This window comes from Drosophila montana, unplaced genomic scaffold, assembly GCF_035044405.1.
Source record: "Drosophila montana isolate Dmon_TW-CO22-7 unplaced genomic scaffold, ASM3504440v1 contig_3031_1, whole genome shotgun sequence".
NCBI lineage: Eukaryota > Metazoa > Arthropoda > Insecta > Diptera > Drosophilidae > Drosophila > Drosophila montana.
In genome coordinates this window covers 771,468-796,554 of record NW_026997907.1, presented here as the reverse complement: position 1 = coordinate 796,554, position 25,087 = coordinate 771,468, and the positions used below count along the sequence as shown (strand labels likewise).

Below are 25,087 nucleotides of genomic sequence, written 5' to 3'. Positions count from 1 at the left end.
GAAATTTGTATCTATATTAGTGCTCCAGTTATGGTTCTTTTGTATGTAACTATCTTATATCTATTAATATTTAAATGATTTCCTTTAGTTTAAGCTTAATTTTAAATTCTACAAAAGTTAACGTAATGGCTGGCATCTTTTTTGTATGATACGAATTCAGATATATGCGAGTTCTTCAAAAACCGCAAGAGATTTGTGCTGGTAAACGAACTATTCAAGAGGTTGAATGGATATACGAACCTGAATCACACCTGTCCCTATATGGTTAGATATTTTTCTACTTTTAATTCACTTATCTGCATCCATTTGTAAATCCTTTTGTGTTAAAGCTAATACAGGTAGGTGGAAGGTTCCTGATATTATGTCACAGCAATTTCCCGTTGATCCTGGGGAACAATGATCCTTACCATAAGAAAATATTGCTGCAAGTCAACGGTTCGTATGTTTACTCCGACTAGTTGAAAAATTTCTAAAGAAATAGTTTGGTATTAGCAAAAAACACACATACATATATATTTTTTGGTGTTAGACGAATGACTCTTTAAGCTTAAAATTAATAGAAAATACAATGTTGGTTAAAAGCAAACTAATCATCGTTCTCGGACATATCAAACTGATCATCATCAAAGTCTATTATCTGGAATATAGATAAAACATATTACTGGCAACTTAATCTAAACTTAGTTAAAGTTTGATAATATAAACATATATTTTTATATATATTTATATTATCGAATACCTAGATAAAAACCAAAAAAAAAGTGAACAAACTGTAAATGTGGCGCACACATGTGAAGGGATTAAAGAGCACATCCTCTACTCGTCGTTTTTTCCAGTTATTTTTGCCTGCGCACTATTTTTAGCATTGACCCCAAATACACTTAACATTAGCATAAACTATTGACCTATAGCTTTCTACATTCCATTCTCGAGTTTAATAAACCGTCATTTATGCTAGTATCTTGATTTATGGCACATGTTTTGGCCTGTTACACTTACATAGACATTCTACTAAGAATATTATGATGCTAATATAATCAAATTGATTTATACTTAAAAACAAAAAAGAATAACAACAATTGTCGTCACTTCTGTAGGGAAAAACATAGCGCTAATTATCAACTAGTGGGAAATTTGATGAACTAGTTCAATGAACCGAAACCATACAAATTTCAACATATTATTCTTATCAGTCTATGTAAAATTAAATCTCTTTATGTAAATTATAAAAACATTAAAAAAACTAATATACAATAATATATGTATAGCAATTTTTACATTTGCCTAACAAATGCGATCTATACTTCATAGATAACATTAAATATATATTAATCCACAATCAAGTCCGCACTAGAACTTGTTGCGTAATATATATAAATGTCAAATCTCTTCTATATATATCATAAGGTTTTTGTAATATTTAATTCAGTCAGCGTATGGATCATGGCTCATGCACTGGGCCTTATAATAGTGCTCCAGTTGGGGTTATTCTGTATGCCTGTGAGTATATAAATTAATGAAAATCAAAATTACAGAACTCTGATCTTGTAGATCCAAGCAAAGTTCAAGATCAACAGACTAACGTGCGCCGCCCATCAAAAGGATATAATCAGTTTGGAGCAGTGTCAAATCAAGGCTATAAATCGCAACAGATATGTCATGAACATGCGATATAAACTGATAAAAACCATAACAGAGGTAGGTATTAACTCTACACCATACGAAAGTATTATCTTTTAAATGATTTCCTTTAGTTACAGGTTAATTTAAAGATTTTCAAACGGGAACGTGGTGGCTGGCATCCGTTCTTGTATGATACGAATGCAAATATTTGCGAGTACTTCAAGTACCACAGGAGATATTTACTGTTAAATGAAGTATTCAAGAGATTGAATGGATATACGACCATGAATCACACCTGCCCCTATATGGTTAGAGTTTTTCAACTTTTGACTTACTTATCTGCATTATTTTTGTAAATCCCTTTGTGTTTAGGCTAATACAGAAATTCAGGTTATGGACTGGACCGTGCCCGATAATATATTAAAGCCATTTCCCGTTGATCACGGGGAATATGCACTCCACACAACTTGGTATCACAAAAAGAAAATACTTTTTCAAGTCAACGGCTCGCTTGTTTACTCCGACTAGTTGAGAAATATGTAAAGTAATGTTTACTTTCTCGGTTTGTTTAGCGATTGATCGCCATCAAAGTCTATTATCTGGAATACACAAAGATAAAAACATATTACTGGCAACTTAATTAAAGTTTAATTGAATCAACCTACCTCACTATAAAGTCGTTTAAACTCTGAAATGCCAGCTAAACCTTCCAGATCTTTCGCCTGTAAATGACAGAGCAGCATAGTTAGGTTTCTATACCTAAGTTAACATTCTGGGTAAATAACAGTATTAACATTTGTTTACATTTTACACTTTGCACTATTAACAGACAGGAGCAGTTGCCTAACACTGCACACAATTGCGTCTGCAATGCATAACATTTGTTTACATTTTGTTTAGTTAACATAACATTCAATGTAATCTATGTATATATGTTTTTTATATATATTTGCGATCTATGCTTTTTGGATTTAGATTAAATATATATTTATTCACAATTAGATGCACTAGTTTTTTTGCATCTATAATAGTGCTCCAGTTATGGTTCTTTTGTATGCCTGTGAGTAATATACAAGTTAATGGCAGCTAAAATAACAAAATACTGACTCCTTAGATCCAAGCAAAGCTTAAGTTCAGTTTAAGTTAAGCTTCATTTTAAATTCTACAAGCGTAAACGTGGTGGCTGGCATCCGTGGTTGTATGATAAGAATGCAGATATGTGCGAGTTCTTCAAAAACCGCAAGAGATTTGTGCTGGTAAACGAACTATTCAAGAGGTTGAATGGATATACGAACCTGAATCACACCTGTCCCTATATGGTTAGAGATTTTTCTACTTTTGGTTCACTTATCTGCATCCATTTGTAAATCCCTTTGTGTTAAGGCTAATACAGGTAGGTGGAAGGTTCCTGATATTATGTCACAGCAATTTCCCGTTGATCCTGGGGAATATGCACTCCACATAACTTTGTATTATCATAAGACAATATTGCTAGTTGAGAAATGTCTAAAGAAATGGTTTGGTATTAGCAAAAAACACACATACATATATATTTTTTGGTGTTAGACGAATGACTCTTTAAGCTTAAATATAATAGAAAATGAAATGTTGGTTAAAATTCAATCATCACTCTCGGACATATCAAACTGATCATCATCAAAGTCTATTATCTGGAATATAGATAAAACATATTACTGGCAACCTAATCTAAACTTAGTTAAAGTTTAATTGAATCAACCTACCTCACTGTTAAGTCGCTTAAACTCTGAAATGCCAGTTAGATCCTCCAGATATTTGGCCGTTTCGAAGGTTTTGAACAAAAATGCGTGACCCTCGCTGCGATAAGCGGCCAAAACGCGCTAAAAGAGGGAACAAGGTATACGTTATCTGTACATATCTACATATATATTTATATATATTTATATTATCGAATACCTGCGAGCAGGCAATGCACTGCGCAAACTTTTGTGTGGCAGGCAAAATGTTCTCATAGTTGCACAGCATGCCGCGTATGGAGTGCGGCAAGATGCCCAACAGTCCTTCCGGCAGTTGCGGCGTCTCCTGATGCTGCTGCTGACCAGCTCGAGTGTTGGCGTAGTAGGCGGGCGCCAGCTCCCTTTGCGGATGCTGCAGCAGGGCCACCAACAGCTCCACCGCATAGCTGGCCGCTATGTTAGAGACGCCGGGTCGCGTAACAGTGCACTGTTGATCCAGTGTGCGATCCTTAAGCGACTGTAAATAACAGAATAACAGAATATGTTTACATTTTTGTATGAGTTACAGCTGTAAAGGTACAGCACCTGTTGCCTAACACTGCACGCAATTGTGTCTGCAGTTCATAACATTTGTTTACACTTAACATTTACTTGCTTTATTAACAGCATACAAACTGTAAGCTTGGTATGCAGCTAATAACATTTATTTACATTTTGCAGGGCCCAGCTAAGCTTTGCTCGCTTTTTAAACAGCATACGAGCTTGCGCAAGCTTTTTGGTATCGTTTTACAGTGTCAACAAACGTTGCAGTGAGCTTTACAAATATACATATATGAACAAAATGACTCCCCCCACGATAGGTAAGTCAGCTGAGCGTGCGAGCGCCAAGTAAACAATTAAAACAACAACAAAAAATTAAAGGAAAAACAACAAAAAATTAACTTAAATAATAAAAAGTACATAACGCAAAGCGGAGCGGACTGGAAGTGGACGCTTGCCACAGCTCTCGAGTCGTTTACTGATTAGATAAAAAAAAGCAACAAAATTCTAATGAGCGCCAGCCGCAGCGCTCAGAAAGAAATATTGTTTTCATTGAACGTTCCGTGAGATAATGTCGATTCGCCCAGCCGACAACATCGATAAAGTCTAAAAAAATCAACCCGAAACAACTATAACAATAATAAATATTGCTTGAAAATGTTAACAGAGTACTCGGGCAATCTGTCGCATCCCCTGGAATTCGGCCATGTGCTGGAAATTGTGGCCAAGACAATTGACGGAGCCGCCCGGTAAAGTACACCCCAACCCAACCCAACCCCACAGAGAACATGACTAAGTGTACTTGGGTCTCTTATCGGGGCAACATGACTAACTCGAACACCCGCAACTAAACAATTGTATAACCCGCATTCTAGGTTCCACATCAATTTGTGCACGGCCAAGTCGACGGTGAATCCGGACGCGGACATTGGATTACGTTTCTCCTGCTATTTTCGCAATGATACGATTGTGCGCAATGCCCGACTGCAGGGGATTTGGGGCGAGGAGGAGACGCAGGTTATGGACAATATAACCCTGCCCAATCCGATTGTCAGCGGCGAGTTCTTCATGGTCTATATCTTGGCCTGCGAGGATTGCTTTCACATATCCATCAACAGTCGCGAATTCTGCACATTTCGCTATCGCTTGCCATTGAATGCGTTACGCGCCGTCGAGATACGCGATCAAATCCAGGTGATCAAACAGGTCGATCATCGCACCGTATTTCCCAATCCCTGGCCGGCCATACATGCATCCGACTATTTCAAGGCCTTCAGCAACGATCAGCCCATACTCTACAGTCCCGGCCATGTTATTGTGATCACGGCGCGTTGCTTCGAGAACAAACGCGGACAGTTTATCATCAAGTTTACCGATTCGGATACGAAACGCGAGGAATTACATTTTAGCGTGCGTTTCGATGAGAAGTCTGTGGTGCGCAATAGCATGAACAAGAACTTTGAGTAAGTCGTTTTACAACACTGCCAATTGAAAGCTTTAAGCGAACATTTCTTAACATTCGGGAACGTTTAAAGCTCAGCTGCTAAAGCGAAACTCAATTAAGCTCTCTTAAAGCTTAACCTATTGCGCTTTTCACATTAAGTTTTTTTCCAACACTACACAGAAGTCTCACTAGCGTATTGAGCACACATTAAAGCTCGCTTAAAGCTGTTGAGTGCTTTAAGTTGCATATAAAGTTATTTTACAAAACTAAAAAAGAAGAGATTAAAGCGCAACTTCATTAACAATAAAGTTCGCTTGAAGCTAGACTTAAGGCGCAGCTTAAAAGCCTTTAAGCGAGCTTAAATATATTGCTAAAAAGCTCGCTTAAAGCTTGACTTGATTTTATGAAGCTAAAACTTTCTCATATTTTTCCATGCAGATTCGGTAACGAGGAGCGCCACGGCGGCTTTCCCTTCGTTTTCAATCAGCAATTCAAACTGGCTTTGGCTTTTACGGAACGCGAAGTTCTAACCGCTGTGGACGGCTACAATTTCTTTAGCTACGCCTGGCGCACGCCCAATGCCATGATGAATCTGGTGGGCTTCAAGGTGACCGCGATCAATGGCCTCGTGGTGCAAATAACCGGCGTCGATCACGTCCAAACGGGCGATCCGACGTGCGCCGGCTTTGAGAAATATTCGCGACATGATTACGAGTGCGCTTAGCTTTAGGTTTCCTTTTTTTGTTTATAAATGGGTGCATTCTGTATACTACTAACTATATGCTATAAAGTCTGAGAGTTTTGTTAAAGTATTAGGTGAAAGCTTGATTCGGTTGGGTACTTACATTGCCCGGCGCGGTCACATCATTGCAGAAGTAGCAGCCCAGCTGTTGCCCACTGATGCACTTGAGTCCTTCGATATCCTTGGGACTATCGCCCAACAGCTCCCACGTGCCGCCATGCCGCATGACCAGGTAGCTGTCAAAGCCCAGCGCCGCATTGATGACAATCTGTGGGGATATGGGGATTAATACGGGTCGGGCACATTGCTAACCGTGTCCAACCTTTTGATATGCCGCGCCCAGCATCGTGGGCAGCCAGCGACTCTCGCGGGAATCGGTGAGCAGAAAGATGACATCATGCGCCTGCACTTCCCGCTCGATCAGCTGCAGATGCTGCGACGTTTGGGCGCGCAACGCCTCGCCTATGGTGTGGCCGGGCATGGGTATTTCCAGTACATAGCCCTTGGTCACGGCGCTGGGATTAATCTCGAGCAGATGCGCGGCAGCTGTGGGTGCCTTCATGCAATTGCCAGAAACTGCGTCCGCGTGCGTGTAGAGGCTCTGGCGCACCGGATTCGAGTAACCGACTTTGCCGCTGTCCAGCAGCGTGATGTGCTTGAAGCCCCAGGACTGCGGCAATAAATTACAATATATTTAACAGATAAATACGATATGGAGCCAGGTGGACGCACCAGCAGATTGCGGGCCACGGCACAGCCCAGTGTGCCGGCGCCGAAGAGCAGGCACTTGGTTTCTGCCAGGATATTCAAATTCAAATCCGGCACCAGGCGCCACTTCATCAGCTTCAGGTTCAGGTTGATCGAGTTCTCCGCCAATCTGTTGAGAATGTAAAAAATGATAACTAGGGACATTTGTGGATTATTGATGTGCAACTAACTTGGCCGGATCCATGCTGTCGCGCATATTGGCCATGCGTGGACCCATTTTGCCATTGCGATTCGCTTCCCAGCCGACAAACTGCAGCTGCGAGTAGCTGCATGCCTCCGCTTGGGACACGTGCCAAATTAGGCTGTTGTCCAGTTGCAGTTGCTGATCGTAGCGCAGACCCAAAAATTTGAGCGGTTTGCCAACCAGAGTGGGACTAAACGAGTGAAAAGTGTTTAAATGAGTCAAGTGTTGTTGTATAAGTGTAAGAAAGTGCCGCGCTCAACGCTCTTCACGCTCTCGCTCGCTCTCTCTCGCTCTCTGCTTTGCTCTCTTTTAGTGCACTCATCGCAACAACAAAAACAAGAGCTAATAACTATCGGATACCTGACAAATCAAAAAGAGAGCGTAGTGCACATTTTGAGTGCATATGAAAAACAACGGTAATTAATTAGCACATTAACTCAATAATTACCACTGCTGCAGCAGCAAGGCCACATAATTGCGCATTAGCCAGGCCGGATTCTCATACTCGCTGGGATCAGCGAAACAGTAATAATAATGCTCCGCCTGCTGCTCATCGAATTGGCTCAAGGCAGCGCTCAGGCTGCGCGCCTCGCACACCTCCGCCCCCTCGTTCACATACAGGACGAAAAAGTTTTGCGCCTCGGCAGGCAGCGCGCGTATAGCGTCGACGCAGGCGTCACAATTGGGCAGCGCTTTGAGTTTTATGGGGTCGCTTAGCAGCTGCAGGGTGGGCGTCAGCGGGCAGGGAAAGGCGAACCAGTAGTAATAGCTGTGGCACTTGAGGTCGGCAAACGATAGGACAAAGAAACGTGCCAATAAACTGGCATCGTTCAAGGCGCGTCCGCTGCTCATATCAGCCAAAAGTTGCCTGCCCTCATCTGCCAGCAGGGCCGTTTTGTCCAGGGCCTTGAACTCCTCAATTGTGTTTTTATTGTAAATATGCCCAACGGCTGCATGGCTGAATTTTGGTGGCTGCGCTTCACTGTGAATCGTTCGTTCGACTGTTAATTGCTTTGGCCTTATCAGCTGCCCCATTATTATGCGCTTACCTATTATATGCGCTGTAGTCGACCTCGAGCAGACAGCCGGACGCCTTGCGATTTGTGTAGTGGCCAGAAATTGGGCGTTCTGTATCGGACAGACGATCATAATCCAATTTCAGCTCGGCCAGTTTGTGCCAGAAGGTGGGCGACACAAATGACTCGAAAGGTGCGAATTGTAAAATTTTATTGTCGCTCATTGCGCTACTTTGTCGTTAAAAACAGTGGACCGATGCACACACACCCCCACAGTGCACAATATAAACAAACAATGGGGAAACAAGTGACAAGCAGGGAACGGCATGAGAATAAAACGATCAGCTGTGCGATGTGCAACACTATCGATTGGCACACAGCTTTGAAAGAGTAGGGTCACACTGACTACGGAAGTCCTGTTTGTTTCTTAAATATCAGTAGCTAGAGTATTTACAGTACTTAGAATTGGAATTTAATTGAGTTGCTAAAAATGCATCCGATTAAAATCGCACATTATATATAAAAATAACAAATTGATTCGATAATAAAGAGCACACTTTTCTTTTATCGATGGTCGCACATCGATATTTATAGAAATATCGCGGAGCACGCCATCTATAGCAAAACCCGATAATACAGTCGATTGTCTTGCAGCACGTCGGACTGGTGGTAGTAATTTTCGCAAAAAAAGTTGCCATACAGTCAGTAATTTATAGAGGTTAGTACAATAAAGGCGGAGAAAGCTCAGAGCCTACTACTAAGATTGTATTTAATTATAACAAGAAAATTAATAGAAGTGTGTAATATTGGTTTGAATTCTAATACAAAGTGTACTAAGGTTATAAAAAAGGCAAAAAAAAATTATAGCCTCAAAAACTTTTCCATGATGTACATGCATACATATGTACGCTTAAGACGTCCTCGTTTCTTCTTCGCACAGAACAGCAGCAAATCGACGTTAAATCAATAAATGTGAAATAATGCAGCAGTGTTTTGCCCTAACGGTGGGAATTCGTAAAGCTTAACTGAAAGAAAAATGTAAAATGCGCTGCATGAAATTGACAAAGAAATCGAAAAAAAAAATGATTCACTCAAAATACAAAGAAATGTGTATGTATGTATGTATGCATATACAGTACATACATACACATGTAGGTAGATAGAGCGAGAAGAGCAGCAGCAGCAGCACGGCAACGTCAAGTGCCAGCAAACAAAATGGCGTCGGCACACAGCGGAAAAACTGCTGTTGACGTTGCTTTGCTGCTGCTCTCGCTCCTCTCTTCTCTCTCTCCACAGTAAGGTTGAGTTTTTCGATTCGCTTTCAATGCAGCTTCATTTTGATTTTCCGTGTGTACGCTTTTATCTTCGAAAACAGCCACACACGTTTGCACGCACACACATGCGGGACATATTCATGGTGTGAGTGTGTGTGTGTGCACTTTGTACAATGTGCATGACGAAAGCATTGAATAAAGAGTGAAAAAAAAAAAACTAGTTGCAAGGCATATTGAAAACAGGCCGGGTTATGGCTTTAGAAGAAAACCAGGGCGGGTCATTGGATTGAATAGAGTAATTTACGCATTTACCAAGTAAAATTCAGTTTTATTGCCTCTCTCGCTCTGTAACTGTGTGTTTGTGTGTGTGTGTCATTGGAAACGGCATCAGGTTTTTTTCTAGTGGGATTTACTTAACGCTTGTGCACGACTCACTCGAATTGAGGTCAAAATCATCCACAACTGGGTCTCTTGACGCGGCATCGGATTTTAGTCTGTTCGGGTCGGGGTCGTCGACGTCTTTGCGCTGCAACGCTTGAAAGGGCGGAAATATGTGCACATTCTTTTGGGGTGGTTTTACACTTTGGACACTTTTGGGGGGTGTTTGGAAGGCATTAAATTGCAGTCACGTACACACACTTATATATATACATAAGTAAACTAAATGCAAAGCAGGCTCAGGGTTGCTTCAGATTGGGAGCTTTTGATATGCGGTATGATTCTCCAATAGGTACACACTCTCTTTGAGTGAAATTCGTTTATAAGCAAAAGTGTAAAAGTTAGCGTACAAATGTGATAATGTCCGTTGCGAAGTTATATATTTTTGTTTATGCTAAGCACTGCTAATCAACAAAACAACGCACCCATCTAGTACATTTTTATTGGGGTCAAAATACTTTAATTCGATGGCGCAGAGCGCAAACTGCGAACCAACAAAAGCTCTAGCAGAGGCCATAAACCTCCACACACACACGCACACAAGCAAAGGACACTGACACTGCGAAATTTTTGCGCGCTTGTGCGCAGCAGCAACGTCTAGCAAAATGAGTACAAACACACACGTTCGCAAATGTATGTATGTGTGTGTTTGTGTATATGATACGTGAGCATCCACATCCCAGTTTGATTTTTTACATATAGAGGAGTTCAAACTTGGCAAACGGAGCGCGCGCAATACAAAGAAAGAGCCAACAAAGAACAAAAGCGAACGACCTGGCAGAGCACAGCTGCCCAGTCAAATTGTTTGCTTATTAAAATCAATTTAAATGCATTAAAACTGTGTATTGAGCACCTTAAGTAATTGCATTTAATAAAATGCACTTTAGCTGCGCACTATAATTGTGCGCCGCAAGACGGCAACACTGTCACGCATCTGTACATAAACTTACACGCACACAAACATACATAAATACATACAATAAATTTCCCCAAGCTGAGCGAGAACACAGCAATTGCTTGTATATACATATATAAGTATTTATGTGTGCTTGTGGCGCTCAATTGCGTTGCGTCGTGTGTGGGGGAAAAGTGAAATAAACTTGAAGGTGTTTTGCGAGGTTATTTTCATTAAAATTCCAGTTTTATACTTCTGATAGTTTCCCATTGTCATCGGTCGACAACTAAGCGAGTGCTTTGGCAAACAACCGTTGTTTTTAGTTGTAAAGCCGAGCTTTTTTCATTTTTGAGTGTAAATGAAAACGAATGAGTGTTTTTTAACAGCTGTGCAGCAGCTTTATTACTCATTGCCCTGTTATTAACATACATATAAAAGGAACGAGCATAAACAAAAGTAGTCGTGAGTGTGAAAAGTAATTTCGAGGTAATTTGATTTATTTGGAGATTTCTTGGGTTGAAAATATTATTGTAATGTGTGTATAACTGTATATATCCTCTCAGTTTTCATTTGCACATTTGTCAGTATACCCCTGTACGTATGTATAATATTTAGACCATATCACACAACTTTGTCTCGTCTAGATTTTTGTGTACATATAATTTGAAACTTTCCCCCCTACTCAAACTTGTTTCTAATTAGATTCTTTTGGCACGGCTTCTTTCTCTATATATCAACAGGATTCCTATAAGTGTAAGCGGCAAGCAGCAACGGAGCAGGCAATATCCGATTAGACAGGAATCTATCTGACTATACAAATTACATTAGAAACCCGGAAGAGCGCACGCAGAACCTAACGAAGCAGACGTAGCAGAAGAGAAAGAGACTTAGGACAAAGCAACCGAAGGGAGCCCCATCATTTACAGCTATACATATACAGCTTAACATATATATATATATATATATACATATATATTTTGTGTGTCTCTTGTGTGCGTGTGTCTGTCTGTGTACTATACAAAATTTCTGTTTTGTTTCGCGTGTGTAGTGTTGTATAACAGCACAGGAGAACAGAGAGAAAGAGAGAGAGACAGATCAAACAGGATCCAATAAACAGAAGCACCGTAAACTAACAGAGCTCAACAACCCAACTACAGAGAGAGAGGCCTTCACGAACTCCGTGACGCTTCCAACTAAAAAAAGAGAGAGAGAGAGAGGAGGAGGAGGAATTGTAATTTTTTTCGCTCCCAAGTCGATAGAGAAAAATTATCACCATTCCACTATCAACGTACGACGCCGCTCCCCTTTTGCACACTTACGACGATAGTCCGCAACGTTGGGCTAACGGTACAAGCAACGGGCATCAGGCAGGCGTCATCATAGATCAGTTTCGCCACAGCGCCAAAACGATCACCATTGAGGGAGGCACCAGCACCGGTGACACGACGAGCATCGGCGGCGGCGTCAACGATTTGCGTTTGATAATAACGGCCCAACCAAACGATATTATCGAGCGCAATTACGACCAATTGACCAATCGCGGCGGTGGAGGCGGAGGCGGCGGCGCCGTTCTAGGCGTCACCAGCAGCAGCAGCGGCAACAGCAGCAGCAACAGCGGCAGCGGAGGCCAAACACCACCGACACCACAAACGACAACGGCGTCAACTGGCCAAAAGACTCTGCTCAACACAAGTCCCAATCTATTGCCCATAACCACTGCAACCGATACGTTCAACAATCTCAAGAATCTGGTCAAGATCGACAAGGGCACAACAAACGCCACGAATCACACGGGCGGCAACTATCGTGCCAACAAATCAGCAACTGGGAACAGCAGCAGCAACGAATCGCCGTTGGGCGGACGGAACGGCAGCCGTACGAGCGGAGGATCAGGCAGCGGCGGCGGCTCATCAGCAGTTGCTGGCGTAGGCGGACAAATTGGTGGCCCAAGCGGACACTACTCCACTGGCTATAATAAGAATACCGTCAAAATTCGTCAACACGATTCGGAGCTAAGCCCAAGACCTCGACGATCATATCAAAACGATTCGTCGTCGTCGCGTTACTATAACAAAAATAGTGACATTTTGGGTACAAGCGGCAACAACAACAACAACAGCAACAGCAGCAACGTTAACAGCAGCAGCAGCGGCGGCAACAACAGCGGCAGCGGCGTCGGCGGCAGTCAGCAAACGCTGAACGCTGATAGCAACTCGAGCAACTATAACGGGAGTCTGGGAGTCCATCGTGGTAGTCGCAACAACTATCACACGAGCTCCGATGGCGTCAGCTACAATCGCAATCTAAGCACCAATTCGGGCAGCAGCTATCGCAGCGGCGGGCGCTACGAGACGGTCAATGGCAATGGCAACAGTAGCGGCAACATCAACAACAGCAGCAGCAGCGGACAGCAGCAACAACAGCAACAACAACAGCAGCAGCAACAACAACAGCGTCATTACAGCAGCAACAACTCGGCAATTGGCAAGTCAAATTACGGACAACAACGCGGTAACAACGATGGCAGCAACAACAGCAGCAGCAGCAATGCTGGCCACAGCCTGAGCGGACGCTATCGCGACGACTACAATCGGGATAATCGGGACAATTATAGGGACAGCTACGCAGACGAATCGCCGGCACATCAACGCTATAGCGGAGGAGGAGGCGGCGCCGGTGGAGGCGGCGGCGGAGGAGGAGGCGGCGGCGAACGCAACGGACACGCATCATCAAATCGTTATCGCAGCAACAACAACGAGGAGCGTTACGATCGTGGACAAAGCTCGAGGCACCAGCAACAACACCAACAACAACAGCAGCAGCAACAGCAACAACAAAGCTACAAATCCACAACACCACCGCCAACAACAGCATCAGGAGGAGGAGCAGGAGCAGGAGCAGCAGGAGGAGGAGCATCAACAGCCACATCAGCACCAGCTGCAGCTGGACAACAGCAGCAACAACAACAGCAGCAACAACAACAGCAGCAGCAGCAACAACAACAGCAGCAGCAGCAGCCCATAACTGGCCGCTGGATACCGCCATCGCTGCGTCCACAGCATGGCCTGACGCAGAGCGAGAAAAATGATGCAGTTTTCCGGCGTGTGCGCGGCATATTGAATAAATTGACGCCCGAAAAATTCCAGGAGCTGAGCGATGAACTGCTCAAGCTCGATCTTAACTCAATTGTCATACTGAACGGTGTCATCTTGCTGATCTTCGATAAAGCCTTGGACGAGCCCAAATACTCGTCTATGTATGCACAGCTGTGCAAGCGTTTGTCCGAGGAAGCGCCATCATTTGAAAAGGATCCAAACAATTCGTGCACATTTCTGCGTCTGCTGATCGCCGTCTGTCGCGATAAGTTCAATAATCGCCTGAAGCGGGATGAGGCAAACGATAATCGACCACCGCCCGAGAATGAGGCCGACGAGGAGGAGCGACGTCATTTGGCCAAACAGCGAATGCTGGGCAATGTCAAGTTTATTGGTGAGCTCAATAAGCTGGATATGCTATCCAAGAACGTATTGCACGCGTGCATTATGGAGCTATTGGATAAGAAGAAGAAGCGTACGGCCGGTGCGCAGGAAATGTGCGAGGACATGGAATGCCTGGCTCAATTGCTCAAGACTTGCGGCAAGAATCTGGATTCAGAACAGGGCAAAGAGCTGATGAACCAGTATTTTGAGACGTTGGAACGTCGTTCAAAATCAACTGAATATCCACCAAGGATACGCTTTATGCTAAAGGATGTCATCGAGCTGCGACAAAATCATTGGATACCACGCAAGGTTGGCGGCAGCTCCGACGGACCCGTCCCCATAAAGCAAATACGCTCGGACGACGACTCAATCATCCGCACGCCATTCGCCAATCGCAATCGCGATATGCGCAACAATGATCGCGACAACGACAGCTGGATGAATCGTTTCCATTTGAATATACAGCCCGGCGGCTACAATGACATGTTCAGCGGGCTGAGTGTGACGGGCGCATCGCCAATTGTATCGCCGTAAGTATAGCCGGGGAAAATGGTTGACAAGACGATTTATACAGATATTTAATTCCCTCTCTCTCTCTCTCTCTCTCTCTCTCTTCTCCACAGTTTTGCTACAAGCGCTAACAATCGGGATCGGGATCGTGATCGTGATAATCGCCAGTACAACAATCGCGATCGCAATCGTGATCGTGACGGCGGCAACAGCGGTGGCAGCGGCGGCGGCGGAGGAGGAGGAGGAGGCGGCGGCGGCGGTGGCAACTACAACAATCGCTACAACAACAAGCACAGCAATCAGAACGGTGCTGGCAATGGCGGAGGAGGAGGAGGAGGCGGCGGAAGTGGAGGTGGTGGCGGTGGCAACAATCGCGACGATTCTCGCGGCAGCGGCGGCTCGCACCGGAACAACGATCGGAACAATGATCGCAACAATGACGGGCAATACGGCAGCGGAAATCAGCTGATGCTGGGCGGCAAAGAATTGGCGCCGCGTTTTAAGCGCAATTTGATGACAACCAATCAGGATTCGGTTGAGAATCTGCAAATGCGCCCGGCGGCCAACTCGTTGCTGTTCCGTGCCGCATCACAGAATCAGAAATTTCCGGCCACGCTGCCCATCTCGACGCCACCCAGCGGCAACTCCAGCACGCAGCAGTCGTCGTCGTCGCAGCTGTCCAACTCGCATTATCCGCTGTTGGGCACGCCCACATCGCATCTGATGAACAATCCGACGCGTCCATCGTCCACACCCTCGGCCGAGTATGGTGCGGCGGACAATCGTTCGCTGCTCGCGACCCATCAGCTGGGCGAGAAGAGCCTCAAGGCGACATCCTCGTCGCCCAACTTCGGCACAGCCGGCCAGTTAACTGCAGCTGAGCACAGCATGGAGCAGAAGAAGACAATTGCGGGCGGTGACAGCAGGGAGCAGCTAGCAAAGAATGGCGCATTCGAGCGACCCACAACACCGTCAGGCTCCTCCAACTCGAGCAAGCAGCAGCAGCAGCAGAAGAAGGACAAGGGACCCAGCAAGGAGGAGATGACTAAGAAGGCCACGGCCTACTTTAAGGAGAAGTTCTACTACGAGGAGCAAGATGATGAACCAACTGTAAATGATGAAATTACGATCGAAGAGCCAATCGAATCGGAAACAACAATGGTGGAAGCCACAAAACCGGATCAATTTATGGAACTGGTTGAGGGTTTCGTTGAGCTAAAACTGCCGGAGAAATCACTGAAGGATGTGTGCCTCAATCTGCTGATGGAGGTGCTGGACCGTGTGAATGATGTATACCTGGAGCGTATCGTGCGCTTCCTGCAGACATTGCGCAAACTGTCCAGCATTAAGCCGAATGTCATCGTTGAGATCTTCAAGCAGCTGGTGAACAAAATGAACGAGCGCGAGGCACTGAATCCACGGATAACCGCTCTGGTCGCCTCGGTGCTGAGCAAGGCGGTCTGTGAGCCGGCACTGATTAAGCTAAATGACATTGCCAACTATACGGACAATGGACAGCATTATCCGTTGTTTTTGCTCGTGCTGCAGCAGCTGCACAAGACAATTGGCAAGGATGCGCTCGAGGAGAAGTTCCGTGCCAGCAAAATCGATTTAATGAACAGCCTGCCCGAAGTGGATCGCAACAAGGAGCGTTTGGCTGAAATTCTCGAGGATCGACAGCTGTCGTTCCTCTATCCGCTGCTCAAGGTCCAAGCCGAGATGCTGAAGCAGCTGCAGAGCGATCCGAATCCAAACAGTTTTTACAAATGGGTCAAGGCCAATGTGGACAACAAATACTACAAGGATCCGGGCTTTATACAGGCCCTCATGACCGTTGTGGTCAAGTATATAACCAAGGAGACAACACTCGCCAGCAACATGGACCCCAAGGAGCATCCCGAGAAGTCGGTCACCCAAAAGGAACAGGCCATGCTGGAGACCTACAGCCAGATGCTGCAGACCTTCCTCAGCCAAAACGAATTGCAACTAATGGCGCTCTACGCCCTGCAGCTCTTCTGCTACAACGAGAACTTCCCCAAGGGTGAGATACACCATGAGATACCTTAAAGATCAATTCTTATTTTTACAATTTATATTTCAGGCATGCTTTGTCGCTGGTTTAAATATCTGTACGATTCCGAGATCATTGAGGAGGAGGCATTCGTTTTATGGAAGGAGGAGATTTCTGACAAATACCCAGGCAAGGGCTCGGCGCTGTTCCAAGTGAACGCCTGGTTGACTTGGCTCCAGGAGGCCGAATCTGAGGACGATGAGGATTGAAATACCCAATATGCATAATAACCACACACACACACACACTATATATGTAATAACACTTCTCTATATATATATATATATTTATTCGCAACCAGCTAAAACGTAAAAAAAACAACAAAAAAATTAACCTTCAACAAAAAAAAAGAACAAAAGGGCAAAAACAGCAAAAAAAAAAAAAACATTAATACATTATATAAAACAAGATGAAAGTTGAAATCGCGGTTGCAAATGTTAGTCAAATTATAGTAGAAAAAAAGCTACAAGTTTAATCCAAATTAATTGATATTCATTCAAGTTCAAGCAACTTTAACAATTAACCACAAATAAATAAAACGGCAATAGACGCAAACGTAATAAACAATATGATATTTAACTAAATACGATTCCAATGCGAATTTTCAGAGAACAATGAAATAAGAAAAAAAGCAACACATTTACAACGTATAGAAATTAATTAGTGAATTTCATTTCGAATGATCCAAGCGGAACTGATCTTTTTTAACAAAATGTTCTCATTTTTATATGAATTCCCCTTAATTTTATTTTGCTTTTGCTACTTGCACAGCCCTCAATTATATATTGTATTTAAGTAGTTCAAATCGAAAGGAAAACAAATAGAAAACCTGATTCTTATGTATCCATAAATGTACACAGCACAGCTCAAATGTTCGGAGCTAGCATCGAAATCGTAATATGTATGTATTTTAACTCGAAAATGAAATAGAAAACAAAAACTCGCCCACATTCAAATAGAGCCTTAATAAAATGAAAACAACACTGCGAACGGCGAATATTTTGCGTTTCATTCAATTCGCCTCAAAAAATTCAAGTTCAATTCGCCTTGGCGCCTAAAGCCAAGCGTTGCCCAACACACCTTTTGAGCAGCTAGCAGCCCTGTGCCACTTGCCCGTTTGGCAACACTGCGATCTAACAAAAAAACCTGCATTTCATTGTAAATTCTAGAAGTTTTGCATTTCTTTTCAATTTGTTTTTACCAAAAACGATAACTACACAAATGGAAAGCTGTGCCGTTTTACCAACACAGCAAGTGGAAGCCGGCGGCGATGGGCCCAGCAAACAACAAATGCCTTTGGGCGCTGGGGAAGCCTTCACCTCGCACATGGCTCAACTGAATGCGGGCGCTTTGCAGGTCACATTGCGCGTGCTCAAGATGAACGGCAGCACAATGCTCTTTCTCAGCGGCAAGGATGCGGAGCGCCTGGACGAGTTCGCCATAGCCATGCCGGCACGTCCGCCCAGCCAGCAAATAGTGTCCACCACATTTATGGGCGAGAGCGGGCAGAGCGATTCCGTGGTGCTGGCCACAAAGCTGAGCATGCGCTATCGCCGCCAGTTCTATGTGAGCATGAACCTGCGACTGGATAGCATGACCCGCACCCAGTTCGAGAGTGCCTTGGTCAGCTATATGCAGAACAACCTGGAGCTGTTCGTGTGAGGCAGCCGCAGCCGCTGTCTGTGTATTTATAATTGTGATTAAAGTCGCTTAAGCAAATGTATATTGCATTTATTTATATACCAATATTCCGATATTTATTTGTGAGCCACGCCGTGTGGGTCAATGCTGGGCGTTTATTTTGGTTGCCGGCGCCGGGACCCCACGGACATCGTTGGATGTGCTTCCAGCTCCGGACAACATTGCAGACAGTTCGAAGTGCGTCACAAGTTCAAACGTGCGCAAAATTCGTATGCTACGCGCTTTTCCATATTCATCAATAATTCAGAGTTCTGTTTTCCCTACGAGTAAGTTCCGTTAAAAGCCTCGAAACAGTGTTGCAAAATGTGTGTGCAGTGGTGGATATAGTTGGCCATGCTTAAAGGCCACTCGGTACAGGTGTGATTGGCCCTAAAAGCACGCACGTGTTGCGCTGCCTGCGGCTTATCGCTTTTGGATGTCAATGTCGTTCAACCCCCCGCCTCTTCCGAAAATAATAAAAAACAATAATATTCTGCTTGATAAGTCGCTCTCTTGTTCATTTCTTTTTTTTTTGTGCGCGTGCTGTGAACCTTTGCCAAAATGTAATCAAAACCAGAGATTGCATCAGTTTTGCTGTCTATTAAGAGAACTTTTATGCAATATATCTGTGTTTCTTTATGCTCTACAAGGCTTAAAGAAAATCATACGAATTTTTAAAAATTTAATAAGTTGTTGCCAGAATAACTTTTTCTTTCTGGCCTTAAAGCTCAGCTAAGATAAAACCCATTTAAGATCTTTTAATTCTGCCTAGATAAAACCCATTTTTGATGGTATTTTCCAACTAAACCTAGTAATTGGCCCTATTTAAACTGATTGGGTTTATTTGCAAGACCCAAGCGATGTTGTGGAAAATTTATAACAATAAATTTCATAAATTTTTGGCCTCTAATAATAGGCAGTCTAGACGAGATATTGTCAGCAGTATCAGCAACAACAACAACAACAACAACAACAACAACAACAACAACGGCAACAATAAATGAAAAAATAGTAAACCGTTTATAAATATAGCACATGGCACTAAGCGTCTGCTACCGCGGCTCCCATGAAAGTCTGGCAATGATATTTCATTTTCATTTTGACCAGCTCTTGTTTTTTTTTTTTTTTGGCATATCAAACCGTCTGCTGCTGAGATAACATTTGGGCCCAGACAATGTACCTGTTCGAGTTACATGCTCCAGTTGCATGGGATACTGTCAATGTTTTGGCCTGATGCGTTCTGGATTCCACGTTTGGACTTTGCACGTCTGTTGCTGACCAGCGTTTAGATTGCCGCCATTCCAGGCCATATCAGCAGTCGACTGACTCCACAGAAGTTTGCCTCCGATAGGGTCAAACGTACGGCGAGGGGTCCACCAAATTTATGGCTCCTTGTTTCCAGTTTTGGCATTTGCCAAAATCGAATGATTGACTTTAAAGCTTTGCTTTCTTCCGGTCTAAACCCGGAGACCTTGGCTAGTGCTGAAGAAGACAGTGTTGCACAGTTCCAGATTATTCTAGCAACTATTTCCTATTGCATCTGTCAGTTCTGTCTAAGCATAGACCCTACCGACTAAGGTTTACACTCGAAATCTTTAAGATTCCAAGGATTTTAAGCTTTGCTTTCTTCCAGTCTAAGCCAGGAGACCTTGGCTAGTGCTGTAGAAGGCAGTGTTGCACAGTTCCTGATTATTCTAATAACTATTTCCTATTGGATCTGTCAGTTCTGTCTAAGCATAGACTCTACCTACTAAGGTTTACACTCTCAATCTTAGCATTTCCTTTTTCAGTATTCAGGATCTCAACCCGGAAACCTTGGTTTTCGCTGGAGAAGTCAGTGTTGCACAGTTCCAGATTATTTTAGCAACTATTTCCTGTTGGTTCTGTCAGTTCTGTCTAAGCATAGACCCTACCGACTAAGGTTTACACTCGCTATCCTTAAGATTGTAAGGGATTCACGCTCCACGTGAGAAGGGAACAATAATATACGAAGAGACTGGAGTATTCGACCCAACTCTATATTCTACACCGGGTTTTTGACACTTCCAAGACAAATTCTGCGCGCATCTACCCACGTAACATTTTGTCGCATTCAAATTGAGAGGCTGGGCCTTTGATAAACCCCTAGCCCAAGCCGAAGCCCAGCTCGAATCTCGGATTGAGCGCACGCCCCAATGCGAGACTCGTTCCGGCTTATCGCCAAGAGTTGGCACCTTTAGCCAGCCCCAGCCCCAGCCAGTCAGCCAGCCAGCCAGCCAGCCAGACCCCTGGCGCTATCAGTTCAAGTATGTTGTTATAATTTGATAGAAATATTGAACATCATAATGTGACAGAGCCCCAAGTAACCGGATCGAGCCGGTTATTGTGTATTGTACTTGCCCAGTCTCAAGCATTCTATATGGCGCACTTGCTGGGGATTGTTTTGTTTTGTTTTTTTTTTTTTGTCTATTTTCATTTCTTATTTTAAATATTTTACTACGGAAAAATTAATAAAACAGTTTGCGGCGCACGCGTTCACCTCTAATAGGGAAGATTTCTGTCGCTGCTGTTTGCTTATCTCTGGAGGATTGGGTATGGGCATGGGTCTGGACATGGGCATGCTAGTGGTAGTGGGGCAGCTGTTAGACGACATGCGATGCCGGACAATTGTTGTTGTGGTAGCTGGCTGAGCTCGTTTATATGCCCGGCCCGGCCCGGCTCCAATATGGTCGCTTATCAAGCGCAGCTCGCGCCATACAAAGTTCACATTTTTTTTTATTTCAGGGGAACCAGAGAATCCAGATTTTTATTATTATATTTAAATATTATGGAAAATAAATATTTTCGTTCACGGAATATTACGCATGTTGTGCAATAAATTCAGGTCAAGGGTATCAATTAGAAGATCGCAACAGTCGAAATCAATGAGAAAAAAAACACAAATTGTTTAGAAAAATTTTCAAGAAATATTTCTAGGTCCAGTCAATACGATTGTTAATATATATTACATTCATAATTTGGTTTAAATTCGAGCTCAAGGCTTTACAGATCTATTAAGAAAACAAGAGTCGGCTGTGACCGACTAGGAGATTCCCTGTAACCCGCGCGGAGCTGCCGTCGCAAAAGTTCTAGCTTCCTTCTGTATACCCTTCAATCCTTAGCCCCTTAGTTTGGGATATGCTTTTGTAATGTTCTTCGATTTTGTATACTCAAATCATAATTAGGAGGAACTACATTCACAATATCAAGTCTCTAGCTCTGGAGGATTCTGAGAGCTTGACCGACTCGGCTATTGATGCTTAATAGTGAAATATTCTGGATCAAGAAATAAATATACTATTGGAATCGACAATGCTTTCTTCTGCCTGTTACACAGGTTTATAAAAAGTAGGGTATTCAAGTATGGTTAAATGCCTTTTTTATATACATTTTGATACTCCTGGGATAACTCTCTGGATATCAGAGAGATCTATCTACAGAATGGATTAGGATATATCTATATAATGTCTAAGTACATTCTGTTTGCACAATTTATAAATTATATAGATGTTTCGATATTCCCAGAAGCATTTTTAAGCCCATTGACTAATATGTGACTATTATACCCAAAATTCTTATAGCAGCCCGACCTTTAACTACAAATTCTCATATAACAGTCTTTACAAGAAGTCTTTAGTGTATGCAAAATTTTCCTAAGCTCTAGTAATTACTTCATATTCCCATATTGGAATATTCTTGAGAACTCTTAAGCGGTATTATAGGAAGTATATAACAACCATAAATTGGGCATAGTTAGCCTTTGGCTGAATGAAATTCTTTTTCTTATAGAACTTTGTTAACTTTGTATTATGGAAACCCTGATAAACTTCAGTCCAATAATTTTATCAGATTTTAATGACAATGCGTAGGCAGAAAAAGGCGACAACTGTACTTCGAGCCGAATAATTACAGTCCATAGGGCGATACCCCGTTCTGGCGTTCGTATCTGTAAGTTAATCTAAAAATAAATCATGACATTTTTTGCGCACTTCGATTACAGCTCTCTCGGTTGCACCTGCTGCATTCGACTGACATTGTCTTGATTTAGGCGGCGAGAGGGGGGAGGGAGAGGTGGGGGGAGGGGGTTGTAGGACAGTCGCCTTGAGCTAATCGTAGGCCCTGATGTCATACCATTTCCGAGTGGTTATTTATGTAAGACCCCCGCGATTGGAGTAGCAGCAGCAGCAGCAACAGCAACAACATATGAATTGTGATTCACTTCCTATCAAATGTGGCCAGACTGCGCCAGCTATAGCTGATAAGTTAACCACCCAGCAGAGCGTCGGCGGCGTAGAGATATGGCAGCAGTCCCAGTGTTTTACCCCCCCTCGGGTGTTTTGGCCTTCGGCTGAATGAACAGAACATACACGAAAGTAAACACAGTCGGCGGAGACGGCGTACCAGAGTTGCCCATTGATAAGACGGGCGGGCATTGGCAAATGTTGCTGCTGCCCCAAAATGTCAGCGTCATCGTGGATTGTACGCTATAGACTTGGCCAGGTCCGATCCGAACCGAATCGAATGCGACTCGGCACGATAACCGCGCCGCCGGCTCTATCTGTACGTAATACGGCCACCAGCTGGAGGGGATTTCAGTGACTTGCTTCGTGTTTTTTTTCTTTTTTTTCTGAGAGTACGAAGTGCAATCCGTGTACGGGCGATAGCACCCCCCATAGAGGCTGCTGCTGCTGCGGCTGATCATTGCCCACACACATGCCTCACACACACACACACACACACACACAGCCAGCTAGTAGAGCGATTTTCCACTGGTGCGTTTCGCTGATAAGCGCCAAGCCAGCCGCTTGTCACGCGCCGCCCGTCCCGCTGCCGCTCCGTCGGTGCGCAGCAGGGAGCAGACGGTGTTTCACTCACGTACATCATGTGTGCACTTGCCCCGGTTTGAGAACCGCCCCCGATCCCGCCCAGACCCGCCAGAGGTATCTGCTTCTTTTTGACATTTCTTTTTGTGATACGCACACGCAACTAACTTGGCCCAAATGCCGTTTCGGCACGGATGTCCGCCGTTGCTCGGCTCGGCTCGGCTGTGTGCTAACAAGCACCTGCACCCCGGCGGCCCCAGCGCCCCGTTGGCCTGTCTGCGGGCCACAGCCTTCGTACGTTCCTGATAAGCGTACGGCGCAGTCTCTCCTTATCGGCGCACAGAACTTTCAATATTACACGAATGTCTGCAGGCGAGCGGCTCATTCGTTTGGCAATCGCACTCGCGAACGCAACACACAAATAACCAAACACAACCTGAACACAATGGATATCTTAGTACAAAAGCCCAATTTCTGTCACAGCAGCAGCAGCAGCGAATACTACGAGCCGCCGCCGAGTAGCTACTATACGCCGTACAATACGCCGCCGTACTTAGCACAGCCCGGACCCGGCAGCTGGCTGGCCGAACAGCAGTTGCCGCAGATGCAGTACCTCCGATTTCCCACACCTCCGATCACACCGCCGCGCGCTGCTCCTGCTCCAGCTGCTGTTGAGTCCGGCTTGAGTCCACGCACGCAGTCCGTCATCATGAAGTGCACGAAGCAGAGCTCGACTTCCGGTTCCGGTTCGCCGACAGAATCCTGCAGCGAACAGAGCAGCTGCAGCGACTGCGACTTTCTCTGCAATTGGCACGATTGCGGCAGGTGAGTCTCGAGCATTCGACAGCGTCCCTTGCGACAGAGTTTACTGATGTTGCTTTCTCCGGTCTGTGCAGAGTTTTTGAATCTTTGGAGGCGCTGGCCCAACACGTCACCTTACGTCATGCGATCGCCTCGCTGCTCGATGGCCTCTACTATTGCCGCTGGAGCGGCTGTCAGCGCAGCGAGCGCGGCTTTAATGCGCGCTACAAGATGCTCGTCCATGTGCGCACCCATACCAAGGAGAAGCCGCATCGGTGTCATCTGTGCGAGAAGTCCTTCTCGCGTGCCGAAAATCTCAAAATACACATACGCTCACATTCGGGCGAGAAGCCCTACAAGTGCCACTTCGAGGGCTGCCTGAAGGCCTACTCGAACTCCTCGGATCGGTTCAAGCACACGCGCACACACTCCATGGAAAAGCCGTATATGTGCAAGGTGCCCGGCTGCCAGAAACGCTACACAGATCCCTCCTCGCTGCGCAAGCACGTGAAGACCTTTAAGCACAGCATTCAGTTGATTCAGAGCCAGACTTCCACCTGCATGCTCGAGGGCAACGAGTCGCCCTACACTTGCCTGCCGCTGGCACAGCCGCAGCCGCAGCCGCTGCCAGCGCCCGTTGCCGCACCACAGCCAGACCCCACCGCACCCAGAACACCCTACTATTTGGACATGGCTGAGCGTGACAACGTGGCAAGCGACTATACGCTGCGACCCAAACACAATACAGACTACTGGCTGAGCACGCGGGAGCACAATTATCGCTATCTGCACAGCGAGGACTTTTCTATGGATATGGAACTGGACTTACCCACGCCGCTTGATCTGCGCGTGCACAGAAGTTGAAGGCCATGCCGGGCGATTCACTCTAGTCATCAGGCTAACACACTAGCTCTTGTCATTAATGTTAAAATTATCGTTTAGTTTTCAATAAAGACTGTTGTATGTAATTTGCATTGAATTGCGCATGAAAAACCTACGAAACTTTATATAATTTTACTCAAAATTCCGCACAGATTTAAATTCCGTTATACTGAACATATGA

The 25,087-nt window shown here is 44.5% G+C and overlaps 5 protein-coding genes across 10 annotated transcripts; 4 read left to right on the top strand and 1 right to left on the bottom strand.

Annotated features, from left to right (window-relative positions):
* Nucleotides 1–550: 550 nt before the first annotated feature.
* Atg7 (Autophagy-related 7) lies at nucleotides 551–25,041 on the bottom strand. 3 transcript variants are annotated; one of them, XM_064685356.1, is made up of 9 exons: nucleotides 8,066–8,316; nucleotides 7,465–7,998; nucleotides 7,003–7,206; nucleotides 6,797–6,941; nucleotides 6,387–6,734; nucleotides 6,168–6,332; nucleotides 3,559–3,855; nucleotides 3,366–3,482; nucleotides 551–637 (listed from the first exon to the last, which is right to left on the bottom strand). In XM_064685356.1, exons 1-9 carry the CDS (start codon nucleotides 8,254–8,256, stop codon nucleotides 587–589), a joined length of 2,052 nt encoding a protein of 683 aa, XP_064541426.1. In that variant the 5' UTR covers nucleotides 8,257–8,316; the 3' UTR covers nucleotides 551–586. The 3 variants fall into 3 exon arrangements, with proteins under 3 accessions (XP_064541426.1, XP_064541425.1, XP_064541427.1); XM_064685355.1 differs by lacking the exon at nucleotides 551–637 and adding an exon at nucleotides 3,142–3,293; XM_064685357.1 differs by lacking the exons at nucleotides 551–637; nucleotides 7,465–7,998; nucleotides 8,066–8,316 and adding exons at nucleotides 3,142–3,293; nucleotides 24,854–25,041.
* On the top strand, nucleotides 4,135–6,134 carry LOC135430607 (32 kDa beta-galactoside-binding lectin). Of its 2 annotated transcripts, XM_064685345.1 has the most exons (4): nucleotides 4,135–4,198; nucleotides 4,546–4,627; nucleotides 4,754–5,341; nucleotides 5,761–6,134. In XM_064685345.1, exons 1-4 carry the CDS (start codon nucleotides 4,171–4,173, stop codon nucleotides 6,044–6,046), a joined length of 984 nt encoding a protein of 327 aa, XP_064541415.1. In that variant the 5' UTR covers nucleotides 4,135–4,170; the 3' UTR covers nucleotides 6,047–6,134. The 2 variants fall into 2 exon arrangements, with proteins under 2 accessions (XP_064541415.1, XP_064541416.1); XM_064685346.1 differs by lacking the exon at nucleotides 4,135–4,198 and having other exon boundaries at nucleotides 4,492–4,627.
* NAT1 lies at nucleotides 8,623–16,970 on the top strand. The gene is made up of 4 exons (XM_064685353.1): nucleotides 8,623–8,750; nucleotides 11,380–14,651; nucleotides 14,745–16,672; nucleotides 16,733–16,970. Exons 2-4 carry the CDS (start codon nucleotides 13,894–13,896, stop codon nucleotides 16,909–16,911), a joined length of 2,865 nt encoding a protein of 954 aa, XP_064541423.1. The 5' UTR covers nucleotides 8,623–8,750; nucleotides 11,380–13,893; the 3' UTR covers nucleotides 16,912–16,970.
* LOC135430621 (uncharacterized) lies at nucleotides 17,071–18,421 on the top strand. Its single transcript, XM_064685367.1, has one exon. It carries the CDS (start codon nucleotides 17,924–17,926, stop codon nucleotides 18,362–18,364), a length of 441 nt encoding a protein of 146 aa, XP_064541437.1. The 5' UTR covers nucleotides 17,071–17,923; the 3' UTR covers nucleotides 18,365–18,421.
* On the top strand, nucleotides 22,218–24,992 carry sug (sugarbabe). Of its 3 annotated transcripts, none has more exons than XM_064685359.1 (3): nucleotides 22,218–22,348; nucleotides 23,707–24,048; nucleotides 24,120–24,992. In XM_064685359.1, the coding sequence occupies exons 2-3, from the start codon at nucleotides 23,828–23,830 to the stop codon at nucleotides 24,886–24,888; spliced, it is 990 nt and encodes a 329-aa protein (XP_064541429.1). In that variant the 5' UTR covers nucleotides 22,218–22,348; nucleotides 23,707–23,827; the 3' UTR covers nucleotides 24,889–24,992. The 3 variants fall into 3 exon arrangements, with proteins under 3 accessions (XP_064541429.1, XP_064541430.1, XP_064541428.1); XM_064685360.1 differs by having other exon boundaries at nucleotides 22,220–22,348; nucleotides 23,710–24,048; XM_064685358.1 differs by lacking the exon at nucleotides 22,218–22,348 and having other exon boundaries at nucleotides 23,613–24,048.
* Nucleotides 25,042–25,087: the final 46 nt, after the last annotated feature.

Bases quoted from the DNA above. Each gene is read 5' to 3' on its own strand.
- LOC135430621 (XM_064685367.1), top strand. From the start codon at position 17,924: ATGGAAAGCTGTGCCGTTTTACCAACACAGCAAGTGGAAGCCGGCGGC.
- NAT1 (XM_064685353.1), top strand. From the start codon at position 13,894: ATGTATGCACAGCTGTGCAAGCGTTTGTCCGAGGAAGCGCCATCATTT. The intron at 14,652-14,744 runs GTAAGTATAGCC...TCTTCTCCACAG, and splicing joins GCATCGCCAATTGTATCGCC to TTTTGCTACAAGCGCTAACA. The intron at 16,673-16,732 runs GTGAGATACACC...TTTATATTTCAG, and splicing joins CAACGAGAACTTCCCCAAGG to GCATGCTTTGTCGCTGGTTT.
- Atg7 (XM_064685356.1), bottom strand. From the start codon at position 8,256: ATGAGCGACAATAAAATTTTACAATTCGCACCTTTCGAGTCATTTGTG. The intron at 3,856-6,167 runs GTAAGTACCCAA...TGTTATTTACAG, and splicing joins ATGTGACCGCGCCGGGCAAT to TCGCTTAAGGATCGCACACT. The intron at 3,483-3,558 runs GTATTCGATAAT...TCCCTCTTTTAG, and splicing joins AGTGCATTGCCTGCTCGCAG to CGCGTTTTGGCCGCTTATCG.
- LOC135430607 (XM_064685345.1), top strand. From the start codon at position 4,171: ATGAACAAAATGACTCCCCCCACGATAG. The intron at 4,199-4,545 runs GTAAGTCAGCTG...AAATGTTAACAG, and splicing joins AATGACTCCCCCCACGATAG to AGTACTCGGGCAATCTGTCG. The intron at 5,342-5,760 runs GTAAGTCGTTTT...TTTTCCATGCAG, and splicing joins AGCATGAACAAGAACTTTGA to ATTCGGTAACGAGGAGCGCC.
- sug (XM_064685358.1), top strand. From the start codon at position 23,669: ATGGATATCTTAGTACAAAAGCCCAATTTCTGTCACAGCAGCAGCAGC. The intron at 24,049-24,119 runs GTGAGTCTCGAG...CGGTCTGTGCAG, and splicing joins AATTGGCACGATTGCGGCAG to AGTTTTTGAATCTTTGGAGG.